The sequence below is a fragment of the Geotrypetes seraphini genome, chromosome 4, assembly GCF_902459505.1.
Source record: "Geotrypetes seraphini chromosome 4, aGeoSer1.1, whole genome shotgun sequence".
In the NCBI taxonomy this organism is placed as follows: Eukaryota; Metazoa; Chordata; class Amphibia; order Gymnophiona; family Dermophiidae; genus Geotrypetes; species Geotrypetes seraphini.
Genome location: NC_047087.1, coordinates 146086853 through 146103341, shown reverse-complemented (window position 1 = coordinate 146103341; position 16489 = coordinate 146086853). Strand labels below are relative to the sequence as shown.

General features: G+C 50.4%; 1 protein-coding gene across 7 annotated transcripts in view; it reads left to right on the top strand.

Moving 5' to 3' along the window:
• The window catches only part of NUP93 (nucleoporin 93), a 757735-nt gene that overhangs the window by 28863 nt on the left and 712383 nt on the right, over positions 1-16489 (top strand). For all 7 annotated transcript variants that reach the window (XM_033940752.1, XM_033940756.1, XM_033940750.1 and 4 more), the window contains one exon: positions 121-313. In XM_033940752.1, the coding sequence (XP_033796643.1) occupies positions 121-313 (193 nt within the window). The remainder of the gene's footprint in view (positions 1-120; positions 314-16489) is intronic.

Genomic DNA, 16489 nt, shown 5'->3' with positions numbered 1-16489 from the left:
GTAAGTTGATGGGCTGGGAGGGGGGTGAGGGGCACTACAATTACTTCAGCCAACTTTGCTATGTGAAAAATATTCTTAGTCTCCTTTGAAATCATTTTATTACATTTATCTTTTGCCCAGGATTTGTTGTGGTAATGGACACTGAAGGGTTTGGAGAACTTCTGCAGCAGGCAGAGCAACTTGCAGCTGAAACAGAAGGCATCTCGGAGCTGCCACATGTTGAACGAAACTTACAGGAAATCCAACAGGCAGGAGAGCGGCTGCGCTCTCGCACTCTGACTCGCACATCACAAGAATCGGCAGATGTCCGAGCGTAAGTTCCTAAAATCTTCAGGGTTTTTTTTTTTTTTTTGGAGGACTTGGATCTCATGCAAATGTTGTTATAGAAACTTTGTTGACTGTTATGTTATGTGGATAGGCTAGTCCAGGAGTGGGCAAACTTTTTGACTCGTGGGTCACAATGGGTTCTTAAATTGATAGAGGGGCCGGACCAGCGGGGGAGGTGTTGTCTTCAATGAAAATGAAAGGGAAAAAACGGCCGCCTCTGACGCCTCCTAGTTTAAAAAAAAAGTTTCCCCCCTTGCTTTGCCAAGTTGACTAACCCAAGTCGACTAATACAGCAACAGAAGAAAAGTTTTTCCCAAACTAGCGCCCAACACACTTTTCCAAAGTTAGTAGACAACGTACTCTTACCTTACTGATAATGAGGGACTCGTCATGCTCCCTGCCCCCCTTGAGGATGAGTCCCCAGGGTGCTCCTCTACTCAGCAGCACTTGCACAAGACTTAGGCGAACATTTGTCCTCTTATTAACAATGCAATCTTTATAAATATTGTCTTACTTTACGGCTCTTAGGCAAACAACACAGCAGCAGACAACTCAGCAGCACTTGTACCAGCTTCCAGCCGTCAGCCCCCCTTCCCTGGAGCTGTGCCGAGTCTGGAAACCTCTGCTGATCCCCTCGGGTCTCCGCAAGCACTGGGGAACAAGAGTGACACCTCACCAGGTGCTTTCCTTTCTGCTTCAGGGCCAGCGGCACACAAGGTAGGCACGAGGTTTTTGTGCTTCAGCCTGGCTCTGCGCCGCTTCTTGAATGGCTGTCATCAGTTCTCGCGAGTCCTGTGAGAACTGACAGCAGCCATTCAGGGAGCACTGTGGGCCCAAGCTGGAGTGCTAAAAGCTGATGCCTACCTTGTGTGCCGGTGGACCAGCACAAATTTGCGGGCCGGATTAAAAAACTAAACGGGCTGTACTTTGCCCTTGTCTGGGCTAGTCACATAATGTAATGCTCAGCTGATTTATATGGATGCGAACAAGTTGAACATTGTTCTATTAAGTTATTTATATATATGTATGTATAACTTATTTTATGGCATTATACTTTGTTATTTGTATGGTTCACAAAACTGCATTAAATTAAGCAGAAAGTGACAGAATTTTACCACCATATGTGTATTAATCCTGCTATGAACCTTCCTGTTGAAATAGTTAACTTTGACTGTAAGAACATAAGAATTTGCCACTGCTGGGTCAGACCACTGGTCCATCGTGCCCAGCAATCCACTCCTGCGGTGGTTCCCAGGTCAAAGACCATTGCCTTGAGACCAGCCCTACCTGCATACGTTCCGGTTCAACAGGAACCCGTCCAACTTTGTCTTAAATCCCTGGAGGGTGTTTTCCCCTATAACAGCCTCTGGAAGAACGTTCCAGTTTTCCACCACTCTCTGGGTAAAGAAGAACTTCCTTACGTTTGTACGGAATCTATCCCCTTTTAACTTTAGAGAGTGCCCTCTCATTCTCCATACCTTGGAGAGGGTGAACATGCTGTCTTTATCTACTGAGTCTTGAATATCTTGAATGTTTCGATCATGTCCCCTCTCAGTCTCCTCTTTTCAAGGGAGAAGAAGCCCAGTTTCTCTAATCTTTCACTGTACGACAACTCCTCCAGCCCCTTTACCATTTTAGTTGCTCTTCTCTGGACCCTTCCGAGTTGTACCATGTCTTTCATGGAAGGCGACTAGTGCTGGACGCAGTACTCCAGGTGAGGACACACCATGGCCCGGTACAGCGGCATGATAACTTTCTCTGATCTGTTCATGATCCCCTTCTTAATCATTCCCAGCATTCTTTTTGCCGCTGCCGCGGACTGCTTCATCAACTTGTCGACCAGTACTCCCAAGTCTCTTTCCTGGGGGGTCTCTCCAAGTACCGCCCCGGACATCCTGTATTCGTGTATAAGATTTTTGTTACCGACATGCATCACCTTACAACCAGTAGTCATGTAAGTGCTGGTGATTTTTGGACTCTTTAATACTAATGCCAAATAAGTGACAGGTGGCTATAATTTTCTATCTTTATTTTGAAATTCATATGTGCATCAGCCACAGTCAGCCAGGTAAATGTTGCATTGTTTATTTTCCAAAGATTTTCTAAGTTAATTGTATAAATGCACAGTTTATATCTAAACATAGGGGCCCTTTTAACAAACAGCTATAAAAGTGACCTTAGCATATTCTTGGGGGGGGGGGTCAATCCCACACGCAAAGGCCATTTAGTGCACTATTCCTGCAAGCTCTGTCCTCATCTGCAGAAGCCTTGAAAACTTTAAAATCATAAGTGTTTGAGGCTTGTGCGGTTAAGGTAGAGCAGGAATGGGACAGGAATAGAACGCATGGGGATGGGAAGGGGTTATTGAGATACCACGAGGATGGGAACAAATTTGTCCCCGTGTTGTTGTTTCCCTCACCGCCAAAAATCCATTTCCCATATTTTTTGGACTTTATTTAACAGCTTTCTCAGGCCGTTTTTGGTGCCAAAATGCTGCTGTGATGGCCATCTTGGATTTTTCAATCTGTTTTTAAAAGCCTCTATTTGCCTCAAAAACATCTTGAGTTTGGTTAAAATAGATATAGACTCCTTATGCTGTTTTACCCCCCTGATTTCATGCCAGATTTGCATTGGATGACTGGCTGAGAAGTGTCCTTATTCCATGTGCTGCAAAGTGTGTGATGGGGAGGTGGGAGCCATGAACTTGGTCTTCTCTTGTCCCTCTAGGGCAGGGGTGTCCAGCCTGCGGGCCACATGCGGCCTCGTGAGGTATTTCTTGCGGCCCCGCTCGAGGGCAATGCGGTGTTTTCCTCTGCCGCCTCCTGGTGTTTACTGTCTTGCCGGCTCCCTCCTCCATCTTGCTGCAGTGTTCGCTCAAAGACGTGGGCAACGGCACCTATGTGCCTCCTGCAGCTGACCTGGAAGCGTTCCCTCTGATGTTGCAACGTCAGAGAGAAGGCTTCCAGATCAGCCATGGGAGGTGCATGGGAGCCGCTGCCCACGGCTTTGAGCAAACATTGCAGCAAGACAGAGGAGGGAGCCGGCAAGAAGGTAAACACCTGGGGTACAGAAGGGAGGGAGGGAGAAGGGTGTGTTGGGACTTGAGAGGGAGGCGCTGCCCACAGCTTTCAGCAAAAAAATGACTGTAGCAGTGAGGAGGGAGCCGGCCTGAAGGTAAACACCCAGGGCACAGAAGGGAGGGAGGGAGAATGGTGTGTTGGGATTTGAGAGGGAGAAAGCACAAAGTTAGGAAAAATGATGGCAGGAAGGAGGGAGGGGCATGAACTTAGGACACAGAATGAAGGGAAAGAGGGAAGGGAGCATGAGCCATGAGATGGAAAGAGATGCTAAGGGAAAGAGATGCTAAGGTGAGGGAGATAATAGAATGGGAGAACTGGGTGTCAGAGAGGGAAAGAGATGGTGCAATTGGGGAGATAAGAAAGAGGAGAACTGTTGGACAGAGAGAGGAGGGACAGAGACAGAATTATTGGACATGGTGGTGGGAGAGAAGTGAGGTAGAGATGCATGGACGCAGAGAGAAGGGGGAGAACATGCTGGGCCGAGGAAGCCTCCTGGACTTTTTTTTTTTGGGGGGGGGAAGGGGAGCGTATTAAAAGAAGTGCCAGATTGGGTTTGGGGGGGAGAGCTTATGGGGCCAGAAACAGAGGACAGAGAGAGAGATGTTGGGCAGTGGACTGAAGGGAGAGAAAGAAGTTGGACCTGGGGTGGTGTGGAGGAAGAGGGAAAGAGATACTTGAAGGGAGAACTGTTGGGAAGAGAAATGAAGAAATGGTGGACCTGGGGAAGGGAGGCAGGCAGGGGGAGAGATTGGATGAGGGGCAGTTGGGAAGAGAAAGGGAGAGAAGTTGGATCTGGGGATGGGAGGGAGAAATGGTAGGCCTGTGGATGGAAGGCAGAGAGATGCAGCATCTTTTTTTTCCCCTTCATTTCATTGTTCAGCATCAAGGGGGGAGGAAAGAAGAAAAACAGAAAGGAGAGGGAGCAAAATGTTGGACCATGGAGAAAGAGGAGGAGAGATGGAACCATGGGAGGGCAGGAGAGAAGAGAGCTGGGATAAGATGATGTTAGGGGATGGAAAGACAGGGAGAGGGAGTTATAGCCTGACCAGTGGAGAGATGGACAAGGAGTTATAGCTTGACCAGTGGAGAGAGGGAGGGAGATTCTGAAATGGTGAACCATGTGGATGAGGTCAAAAGGGAGATGACAGTGAGAGAGCAGTGAGTACAGTGGTAGAAATGTGGTAATGGGGAGTAGATAGAAGGGAATAGGAGGCTGGGAAAAGAGTGAGATGGGAAATGGGAGAGCTAGGGACTGAGAGAAGATGGAGAATTGAGAGGTAGCTGAACATTTAAAAAGAAGAAGGGTGAGAAAGGAAGGCAAGATTGGAGTGGGAAAGGAGTGAGATGGGAAATGGGAAAGCTAGGGACATTTAAAAAGAAGAAGGGTGAGAAAGCAAGGCAAGATTGGAGTGGGAAAGGAGTGAGATGGGAAATGGGAGAGCTAGGGACATTTAAAAAGAAGAAGGGTGAGAAAGAAGCCAAGATTTGAGTGGACAGAGGCAAAAAAGAAAAGAAAAAGTTAAGAAAGCTGAAAGGGAAAAATAAATACATTGGAAATAGGCATAAGAAGGAAATGGAACGAGAGAAGAGGAGGAAAAAAATGGGCAGCAGACACTGGAAAGAGAATTAGTTGAAGATAGACAAAAAGAAGAAAGAGAAACTGGGATCAGGATGATGGAAAAACAAAATAACCAGACAACAAGGTAGAAAAAATTGTTTTATTTTGAATTTATTAATTATAATAATAATAACTTTTATCCCAGGACAAGCAGGCATGATATTCTCACATGTGGGTGACGTCATCTACGGAGCCCCGATGCGGAAGCATTTTCAAGCAAACTTGATTGAAGATTTAAGTTTGCTCTGCTGCTCCACGCATGCGTGCCTTCCTGCTCCACTAGGGGGTGCATCCCCTCGTGGTCTCCAGTTCAAAATTTTCCGCGAGCCTAGAAGCCGTGTTTTTCAGGCTCTGCCCCAACTGCCTTCTAGCACCGCGATTTTTTCTTGTTTTTCACGATTAAGTCGCTGTGCGCGAATTCCTTACCTTTTTACTTGATTCCTGCTTCGTTTTCAACGACCCGGAGGCTTCCGGGTCCCCGTGGCCGCGTGGCTAATCGAGCCGCGGCTACTTTCGATTTAATGTCCCGGCCTTTGACCGGCTTTAAAAAGTGCACCCGGTGCGAGCGGCTCCTTTCTCTCACAGATCCGCATCGCCGGTGCATCCTCTGTCTGGGGGCGACTCATCCAACCGACTCCTGCCCCCAGTGCGCTATTTTCCAAAACCGGGCCCTCCGTCGAAGAAAAGCCCGCATGGCGGATCTCTTCACCCCGGACCAACCCTCCACCTCGGCCTCGAGGTCGGCCCCGGCCTTGACCTCGGCCCCGGATACCTCACGAGACTCGACCCCGAAGTCCTCGGGACAACAGAAAACCTCGGCTCCGGGTAAGTCCCCTCTTCCCTCTTCAGGTTCTGTAACAGCGAAGAAGCCAGCCTCGGGGACAACGGCGACGCATGGCGGAAGCCCCATGCTTACAGCCCCGTCTAAGCCCTCCAAGCCTTCGGGCCGTGCCTCCACCACACGGGAATACTCTGATACGAGGTCGCCCCCGGTGGAGCGCACCGAGGCAGTGGACATGCCTTCGATGCTGTCCGTGCCCGTCTTCCAGGACCTACTCCGAGCGATGATCACGTCGGAGCTGTCCACCGCAATGGCCCAGTTTCAATCGGCCTCGACCTCGAATGTGCCAGACCAGCCTGGGCCTCACACCGAACAACCTCGAGGAAAGGTGCGCAATCCTCGCCGCATCCCATCCTCCTCGGACTCCTCGCCGAGACGCCCGAGACGTTCCCCCTCCGCGGACCGCCGAGGGGCAAAACGTCGGGCTAGAACGACAGAAACCTCGAACCGCCGTACCTCCAAGAAGGCCCGAGGCTCACCAACCCTACGAGGCCGTTCCCCTACACCTCGTACAGGACCACTAAGGGTGGCTGAGTTATCACTCTCCAACCCGCGCATCCTCCGAACTCCCCCTCGGACGTATTCTCCGAGGGAGTCCGGATCGAGGTCACCAATCCGACATCGATCGGTACCCCTAACCCCGGCATCGTCTCCGAGGGGCTCCTCGAGACGCCGAAGATCGACAACCCCGGAACACTCTCACAGTGCTTCCCCAACCTCGGAGCATGGATCAGAGCATGAACCTCGATACTCGAGGGAAGCCTCCTTATCCTTCTCCACCCGACGAAGGTCTCGTTCCCCGACCCCGCACGGGGCCCCGGGGACATCCCGCCCATCCTTCACTCGCTTTGTCCAAGACATGGGCCACGCATTGGACTTAGACCTCCAGTCCGACTCCAGATACTCTAAGGAGTACCTGGCGGAGCTGGATATGCCATCACTGCCCAGAGAGTCCCTTCGCTTACCACCTAACCCGGTACTCCAACAGGCCTTCTTCAGGAACCTGGAGACCCCCTACATGGTCACGGCCGTACTCTCCAAAATGGAGGCCAAGTACCGCACAGTACCTTACCCGGGATTCGAGCAACCACAGCTCTCCCACCAATCGCTGCTAGTAGAATCCTCCTTGAAAAAGGCTCACCCGTCCCGGGTCTCAGCAGCGGTCCCCCCGGGCCGAGAAGGCCGAACCCTGGATAAGTTCGGCAGGAGACTATACCAAAACGCAATGATGGCCTCTAGGGTGCAAAGCTACACTTTCACCTTCACATCATACCTCAAACACCTCATTGGACTATTGAGAGCCTTTGAGACTGACCTACCGGCCTCCCGGCAAGGAACGTTCGGCCTGCTTTTAGAGTCCCTCTCCAACCTGCGCCTTCATCTATTCCACGCGGCCTACGATGGCTTCGAACTCTCCTCAAGAGAAGCAGCCTTCGCTATCGCCATGCGCCGACTAGCCTGGCTGCGCCTGGTCGACATGGACCCCAACTTACAGGACCGGTTGGCTAACCTCCCCTGCGTGGGAAAGGAATTGTTCGATGACACTATCGAGGCGGCGACAAAACGCCTCTCCGAACATAAACGCTCGTTTGCCTCCCTTGTCCGGCAAAAGCCCAAACCGCCAGCGCCCAGGCCATACAGGGCCCCTCCGCGCCGCTACCCACAAAAGTCCACCCCTGCCTTCTCGCGGCCCCCACCCAGACGTCCGCAAGCCCACCACAGGGCCATGCCCAAGTCCCAACCGCCCGCGACCACCAAACCATCCCCGTCCTTTTGACGGGACACGCGGAAGGGGGCGGGCCCCCTCCGCCATAGTCCCAAGCCACCTTCCCATCGGGGGTCGACTCAAAGCTTTTTACCCTCGCTGGGAACAAATCACGTCGGACGCATGGGTCCTTGGCGTGATCTCATCAGGGTACTCTCTCAACTTTCGGGCCATTCCTCCGGACAACCCCCCAAGGAATTGCCCTCCCAACCGGACTCAGCTACCCCTACTCCTCTCCGAAGCTCGAGACCTGCTTCGCCTGAGAGCAGTGGAGAAGGTTCCCCCCGACCAACGGGGGAAGGGCTTCTACTCCCGCTACTTCCTGGTACCGAAAAAAACGGGAGACCTACGCCCAATACTAGACTTGAGACGCCTCAACAAATTCCTGGTACGGGAAAAGTTCCGGATGCTCTCACTACCAACACTTTACCCCCTGATCGACGAGGGCGACTGGCTCTGCTCCCTCGATCTCAAGGAGGCGTACACACATGTCCCAGTGCACCCCGCTCACCGCAAGTTCTTGCGCTTCCAAGTAGGGGACTGGCACCTACAATACCGAGTCCTCCCCTTCGGACTAGCATCATCACCTCGGGTCTTCACCAAGTGCCTCGTTGTGGTAGCAGCAACCTTACGTTCCCAGGGCCTCCAGGTATTCCCCTACCTGGACGACTGGCTAATCAAAGCCCCGTCCAGGGAAGGGGTTATCTCAGCGACCCAACAGACTATTACCTACCTACAAAGTCTGGGGTTCGAAATAAACTTCCCAAAATCTCAACTACGCCCCTCGCAGACCCTACAGTTCATCGGAGCCACGCTGGACACGGTTCGCCTCCGTTCCTTCCTCCCCCCTCCGCGCCTGGAGGCGTTAGTAAGTCTGAGCCGAGGGATCTCCCTGCTGACCTCAGTATCAGCTCGACAGATGATGACTCTTCTGGGCCACATGGCCTCCACCGTCCATGTCACACCCTTCGCCCGCCTCCATCTGAGAATCCCTCAATGGACCCTGGCGTCTCAATGGCGTCAAGACCGGGACCCGATCGACCACTCAGTGACAGTGACTCCTTCATTGCAACGATCGCTCCGCTGGTGGACCGACTCTTCAAATCTTTCCAAAGGTTTGCTCTTCCTCACCCCACCCCACAGCAAGGTACTCACCACGGACTCGTCGGAGTACGCTTGGGGAGCCCATCTGGACGGCCTACGCACCCAAGGAATGTGGTCAGCACAAGACCGTCGCTGCCACATCAACGTGCTAGAACTTCGGGCCATCTATCTCGCAGCTGTAGCCTTCCAACATCTGCTGCACGACCGAGTGGTTCTCATCCGAACCGACAACCAGGTAGCGATGTACTACGTAAACAAACAAGGGGGGACAGGGTCTTGGCCCCTTTGTCGGGAAGCCCTACGCCTCTGGAAATGGGCAATCTCCAACAACACCTTCCTTCGAGCGGTGTACATACAAGGAGAACAAAACTGCCTGGCGGACAGACTCAGCCGTCTCCTCCAGCCACACGAGTGGTCACTACACTCTCAGACCCTGCGAGGAGTGTTCGAACGATGGGGGACGCCTCAAATAGACCTGTTCGCGTCCCCTCACAATCACAAGCTGCCTCTCTTCTGCTCCCGGATATACTCCCCGGACCGACTCGAGGCCGACGCCTTCCTCCTCGACTGGGAGGGAAGGTTCCTATACGCGTTCCCGCCGTTTCCTCTGATACTGCGGACGCTTGTCCACCTGAAAACAGTACAAGCCACCCTGATCCTGATTGCCCCTCGCTGGCCACGCCAGCCGTGGTTTTCCCTCCTACTTCAACTCAGTGTCAGAGATCCACTGCCTCTGCCTCTGTTTCCCTCTCTACTGTCACAGGGTCAGGGTTCACTGTTACATCCCAATCTTCAATCTCTTCATCTGAATGCTTGGTTTCTCTCCCCCTGACTGCTCTCCCCGTGTCTCTATCAGTCAAGGAGATATTGGAGGCCTCTAGAAAAACCTCGACGAGAATCTGCTACTCCCAAAAGTGGACCAGATTCTCAACCTGGTGCTCCTCCCACAGCCAGGACCCGGTGTCGGTCCCCGTCCCCCTGGTCCTTGACTATCTACTTCAACTATCTCATTCCGGCCTAAAGACCAACTCCATTCGAGTACACCTCAGTGCGATTGCGGCCTTTCATCAGCCCCTGGAAGGGAAAGCCCTCTCGCTCCATCCCTTAGTCACTCGCTTCATGAAGGGTCTGCTGAACGTCCACCCCCCTCTCAAATCTCCCCCGGTGGTTTGGGACCTTAACGTGGTTCTGGCTCAATTAATGAAACCTCCATTCGAGCCACTAGACAAATGCCATCCAAAATTCCTCACTTGGAAGGTAATTTTCCTACTCGCGCTCACGTCCGCACGGCGGGTTAGTGAGCTACAAGCTCTGGTAGCGGACCCACCCTTCACGGTACTCCGCACCCATCCAAAGTTCCTACCTAAAGTAGTGTCTGATTTCCATCTCAATCAGTCCATTGTCTTACCTGTGTTTTTTCCCAAGCCCCACTCTCACCCCGGAGAAGTGGCGCTCCACACTCTTGACTGCAAAAGAGCATTGGCCTTTTACCTCCAACGCACTCAGCCACACCGGAAAGTCCCACAACTGTTTTTGTCCTTCGACCCAAACCGGTTAGGTCACCCAGTTTCCAAACGCACCTTGTCCAACTGGTTGGCCGATTGCATCTCCTTTTGCTACGCTCAGGCTGGTCTCGCGCTGCATGGTCGAGTAACGGGACACAAAGTCCGAGCGATGGCAGCCTCCGTAGCCTTCCTCAGGTCCACACCTATTGAGGAAATCTGCAAGGCTGCCACGTGGTCTTCGGTTCATACCTTCACCTCCCACTACTGTCTGGACTCCCTGTCCAGAAGCGATGGCCGGTTCGGCCAATCGGTGTTGCGAAATCTATTTGCTTAAATTGCCAACTTCCCTCCATCCCTCTTCAGTAAGCTTGGAGGTCACCCACATGTGAGAATATCATGCCTGCTTGTCCTGGGATAAAGCACAGTTACTTACCGTAACAGGTGTTATCCAGGGACAGCAGGCATATATTCTCACAACCCGCCCACCTCCCCGAGGTTGGCTTCTTGGCTAGTTAAGTGAACTGGAGACCACGAGGGGATGCACCCCCTAGTGGAGCAGGAAGGCACGCATGCGTGGAGCAGCAGAGCAAACTTAAATCTTCAATCAAGTTTGCTTGAAAATGCTTCCGCATCGGGGCTCCGTAGATGACGTCACCCACATGTGAGAATATATGCCTGCTGTCCCTGGATAACACCTGTTACGGTAAGTAACTGTGCTTATTCTTCTATACCGCCACAATCTTGCGACTTCTAGGCAGTTTACAATCAAGAGTGCTGGACATTCAGCGAAATACAATAAGTAGATATTCAGAGGAAATACAGAGATCATAGACCTCAGGAGGCAATAGTATAGAAATACAATTTGCTGAGCGAAAATGTAATATGTACATTTTAGTAGGTAATGTCCAACAGGAACTGTTGGGGATAAATAGCAACCTGAAGTTACGATAAGATGAAGATAACAGATTATATTTATAACAGTGCTGTAAGTTCAGGTGGAATAGGGAGGGGAGAGGGAGAGCGGGTCAATTGTTTAGGTATTTCTGGAACAGGTATGTTTTTAGGCGTTTCCTGAATTCCTCGTATGTAGTAGGCGAAAGCAGTTGGTCTAGATCTTTGCCCCATAGGACTGCTTGGTGAGAGAGAAGGTGTTCGTGGTGTTTTTTCATTTTGCAGCCTCTAACTGGAGGGGAAATGAGTTTTGGGTGTGTGTTTCTCTTGAGTTTGTTATTAGAAAATGTGAAAAGGTCCGTTATGTACTTGGGGGTCAGGCCGTATAGTACTTTGAAGCAGAGGCAGGCAAATTTAAACCTTACTCAGGCTTCCGTTGGTAGCCAGTGCAGCTGCCGATATTAGGGTGTCACGTGGTTGAATTTCTTAAGCCCGAAGATAAGTCTGACCGCAGCATTTTGCATTATTTGGAGACGTCTCATATTCTTTTGTGAGATTGCTAGATAGGCGATGTTGCAGTAGTCAAGCTGACTCAGTATGAGGGATTGCACTAGGATTCTGAATGTTGACGTATCGAAGTATGATTTAATGGTTCTGAGTTTCCAGAGAGTAAGGAAACCTTTTCTGAATAGGGAATCCACTTGTTCCTTCATTGTTAGGCATTGGTCTAGAATAACACCTAGTATTTTCATGGTGGGCTGAATAGGGTAATTGAGTTTATTGATGCATAGTGGGGTTTTATTGTCAAGCGGGTGAGGGGAGGCAACGAAGAATTTTGTTTTTTCTGGGTTGAGCTTGAGCTTGAAATCTGTCATCCATTGTTCCATCTCATTTATGGCATCGGATGCCTTGGGAATGGTTTCCGAGATGGAGTTGGCGAATGGGATGATGATCGTAAAGCCATCTGCGTAGCTGAATAGTTTTATTCCTAGTTGGGTTAGTTTCACACCTAATGAGGACATGTAGATATTGAAAAGCAGTGGGGAAAGCGGTGACCCTTGTGGCACTCCGGATGAGTTGCTCCAGGTGTTGGAGTGTTCGTTGTTAAAGTGTACCTGGTAAGAACGGGATGTGAGGAAGCCACGAAACCAGTTTAGTACCTCAGCTCTGATACCAATGACGTCTAAGCATTGCATCATTTTCTCATGGTCTACCAAGTTGAATGCAGAGCTCATATCGAATTGCATGATCAGGGCGTTGAGGCCCTTACTAAAAAATAGGCGCAGATAGTGTAGGATGGCAGCGATTACTGTCTCCGTACTGAATAGGGTTCTAAAGCCAGATTGAGTTTCATACAGGAGAGAGAATTGATTAAGGTAGTCCATTAGTTGGGTGTGTACTAGTCCTTCCATGATTTTTACAATGAATGTGATAGATGCTATTGGTCTGTAGTTTGTTATTAGCGCTGAGGATTCTTTTCTATTTTTTGGGATGGGGGTTATTATTATGTGGCCGTTGTTAGTGAGGAAAGTCCCATTTTTTAGGTTGTGGGTTAGGTAGTGTAATAGTGATATTTTGAATTCTGGTGGTGCCGCTTTCATAATCTCCGGAGGGCATGTATCTAGGATGCAGTGAGATTTAGAGTACAGTATTTGTTGTAGAGTTTGGTGTAGGTATTCCATTCTGGATCTAGAAAGGAACTCCAGATCATGTCTGTAGGTATTTCATTGTCATGTGAGTTAGCTATTTGGTAGCTGCTGGGGATGATTGTTACATTGTTATTGCTTATACAGTTATTTTTTAGGTTTTTAATTTTGGAATCAAAATATAGAGCTAGGTCCTTCGCGGTGGGTAACTTCGTGTTGTGCTCAGGTGTGGTGTAGCGGGTGGTGTCAAATAGGTTTGTGACTATGTTGAATAACTCTTTTGTATTGATTCCTTGTGAACCTTTGCATGATAAGTTAATTTTGGTGGAGTAGAACGCTTTGCGTTTGTCTTTTATCAGTTGTTTGTAGAGGTCTGCACGGGAACGGGGATCGCGGGGATCCCGCGGGTCCCGCGGGGATCCCGCGGGTTCCCCCCCTGGCCCACGGGACTCCCACGGGGACGCCCCCTGGCCCACGGGACTCCCACGGGGATGCCCCCCTGACCCACGGGACTCCCACGGGGACGCCCCCTTGCCCACGGGACTCCCACGGGGATGAAAACAACCTACCTAAATTCTGGCGATGCAAGTCTGGCGTCGCGTCGGGAAATAGCCATGTTGAGCAGTGAGCTCAGCACGTACACAGATGAAAGCCTTGCTTGCTGATTGGTCCGGCGGCCCCGCCCCACCGTGCCGCCGGACCAATCAGCAAGCAAGGCTTTCATCTGTGTACGTGCTGAGCTCACTGCTCAGCATGGCTATTTCCCGACGCGGGCATTAGGCTGTTTTTTGTCATTTCGGGTGGGGGATGGCAGCGGCAGCAGCAGCCTGAAAAAGAAATCATCCTGGCCGGGTTCGGTGTCATGCTCCGGAGCTTCTACAGCCTTCCTATCTCCCTCTCCCTTCTACCTGCGGCTCTCTTCGGCAACTTAGCAGCAACGATCGACACAAGCTTCTGGCGTCGGGGCCTACCCTCTGCGAGTCCCGCTTGTTTCAACTTCCTTTTTCCACAAAGGTGGGACTCGTAGAGGGAAGGCCTCGATGTCGGCAGCTTGTCTTGATCACCGCTGCTGACGAGTTGCTTAAGAGAGCCGCGGAGCAGGGGGGTGTTGCCAGGTGCAGGTAGAAGGGAGAGGGCCAGATGCAGGACTCGTGGGTGAGGGAGGAGAAGAGAGAGGGGAGAGAAACAAAAGGAAATATTTCATACTGGGCTGGGCCGGAGTGGAGAGAGGGTGGAAAGATTCTGGCTACAGGGTGCATTAACAAAGGAAAAAGGGGGAAAGCTGAAAATGGAGATAGTGACACAAAGAAGAGAAAGGGTAAGCAGGACCTTCTGAATAAGGATAGAGATACAGAGGGGACATGAAGAGGAGGTGAAATAGAGACATAGAAGTAATGCTGAAAAAGTGTGTGTGGGGGGGGGGAGATAAAGACATTGAAAGGGCAAATGGTGAATATGGGGTAAAGACAAGGACAGAGACAAATGAAGATTCTGAAAAAGTGGTGAGATAGGGATATAGGTGAGATGGACACAAAGAAGGGTGATGCTGGAAAATAGGTGGAATGGTAATTCTGACAGACACAGAAGGGAAATGCTGGATCAAGGAGAGATGGGGCTCAGGCTGGATGGAATGAGGAGAAATGCCTTGTTGGCCCGGAACTTCCTCTCCTACGTCAGAATTGACGTCAGGGAGCGGAATGCTGGTCAGCGCGACGCTTCTGCAGGGAAAGCTTGGGACAGCGGTGGCTTGGGGACTATTCCCCGATGGCGGTGGCAGCAAACCGAGTGGCTTGGGGGAGGGCACGGAGAAAGAAAGAAAGGGGGCAGACAGAGAGACAGAAAGACGGGGGAACAGGGAGACAGAAAGAAAAAGTTGGGGGAGAGAATGAGGTCTGGAGGAGAGGAAACATACAGGAGGCTGAAAGAAAGGAAGAAAGATTGGATGCACAGTCAGAAGAAGAAAGTGCAACCAGAGACTCATGAAATCACCAAACAGCAAAGGTAGGAAAAATGATTTTATTTTCAATTTAGTGATCAAAATGTGTCTGTTTTGAGAATTTATATCTGCTGTCTATATTTTGCACTATGGCTCCCTTTTACTAAACCGCAATATTGTTTTTTAGCGCAGGGAGCCTATGAGCATTGAGAGCAGCGCGAGGCATTCAGCGTAACTCCCTGTGCTAAAACCTACTATTGTGGTTTAGTAAAAAGGGAGGGGGTGTATTTGTCTATTTTTGTATTTTGTTACCGAGGTGACATTGCATAGAGTCATCTGCCTTGGGAAATGTATATGGCAGATATCTTTGTTTTGTGTTCAAAAGAAAAGGAAATGCATTTCTGGTTTTATTTCTACAGTGTTGAAGTACTTGTTGGCCCTTGCTGTGACTGGTGGGGATCCCCAAGCACCGCCAGCAGAGGACCTCCTCTAGAGATGGTCAGAACTCCCCTCCACCAAGCGCAGCAGTCGCTGGCAGCATCCATGAGCCACTGAGGTGCCAGCATCTGTGACTCAGGGACGCTACTGCTGCCTGCCAAGCTTGGCAAAAGGGACCCCAGGCCAACTGCAAAGGAAGTCCTCAGCTGACAGTTTGTGGGTTCTCATCAGCTGAGTATTTATATTTTATATTTACATTAGAGGTTCTGGTAGAAACCCATTTACAAAGTATGTATTTTTCCCAATTAATATTTCCAAATTAATAGTCTCTTTGCTTATTTGTAAATGGGTCTCTACCAGAGCCTTTAATTCAGTAGCATAATTAAATAAAATAACTATTTCTGAAGTTTATAGGGAAGGATGGTGACGGAGGGGATTCCTCGCGGGGACGGGTGGGGACGGAGGGGATTCCTCGCGGGGACGGGTGGGGACGGAGGGGATTCCTCGCGGGGACGGGTGGGGACGGAGGGGATTCCTCGCGGGGACGGGTGGGGACGGAGGGATTCCTCACGGGGACGGGTGGGGACGGAGGGATTCCTCACGGGGACGGGTGGGGATGGGTGGGATTTTGGCGGGGACGGGTGGGGACGGGTGGGATTTCTGTCCCCGCGCAACTCTCTAGTTGTTTGTAGGTTTTTATGTAGGCTCTCCATTTGTTGCGGTCTGTCAGTTCTCCTGTTTTATTCCAAATCCTTTCTAGTCGCGTAGCTGTTTGTTTCGTTTTTAATAGTTCGGTGTCGAACCATTTGTTGTATTTGTTTGCGTTGCTTTTGCTTTTATGTAAAGGGGCGATTTTATCTAGGATGGAAGTACTGGTTGTATTCCAATGGTCCCAGAAGTCTATTCCTTCCTCTATTACTGTATGCGGTTTGTATTCTGACCAGTATTCTTATGGATTAATATAACCTCTTGTTTGATGTTTTTTTTGTTATCATCAGATGTGTTTTTGATTTTCGGTGTGACCAGATCTTCTTAAAATAATAGGTGAAGTGGTCGGACCAGATGTCGTGATGCCAGGTGCCTTCAGTCAGAGAGATGATTGGGTCAAGGTTTTCCTTTGTGGATGTGGCAACTAGGTCTAAATGATGGCCTTTTTCGTGAGTTTGTATGGGTACGGGGATGTTGTAGTTGAGTAGAGTTAGGAAGTTTTTAAGCTCTATTGCGTCTGTGTTGTTCTCTTCGTCTAGGTGTAAATTTATGTCCCCTGTGATGATGTTGTGGTTGGGGCTGATAGAATTGTGCAGGACGAATTCGCAGAAGTCTACTTTGGCTTTGGGC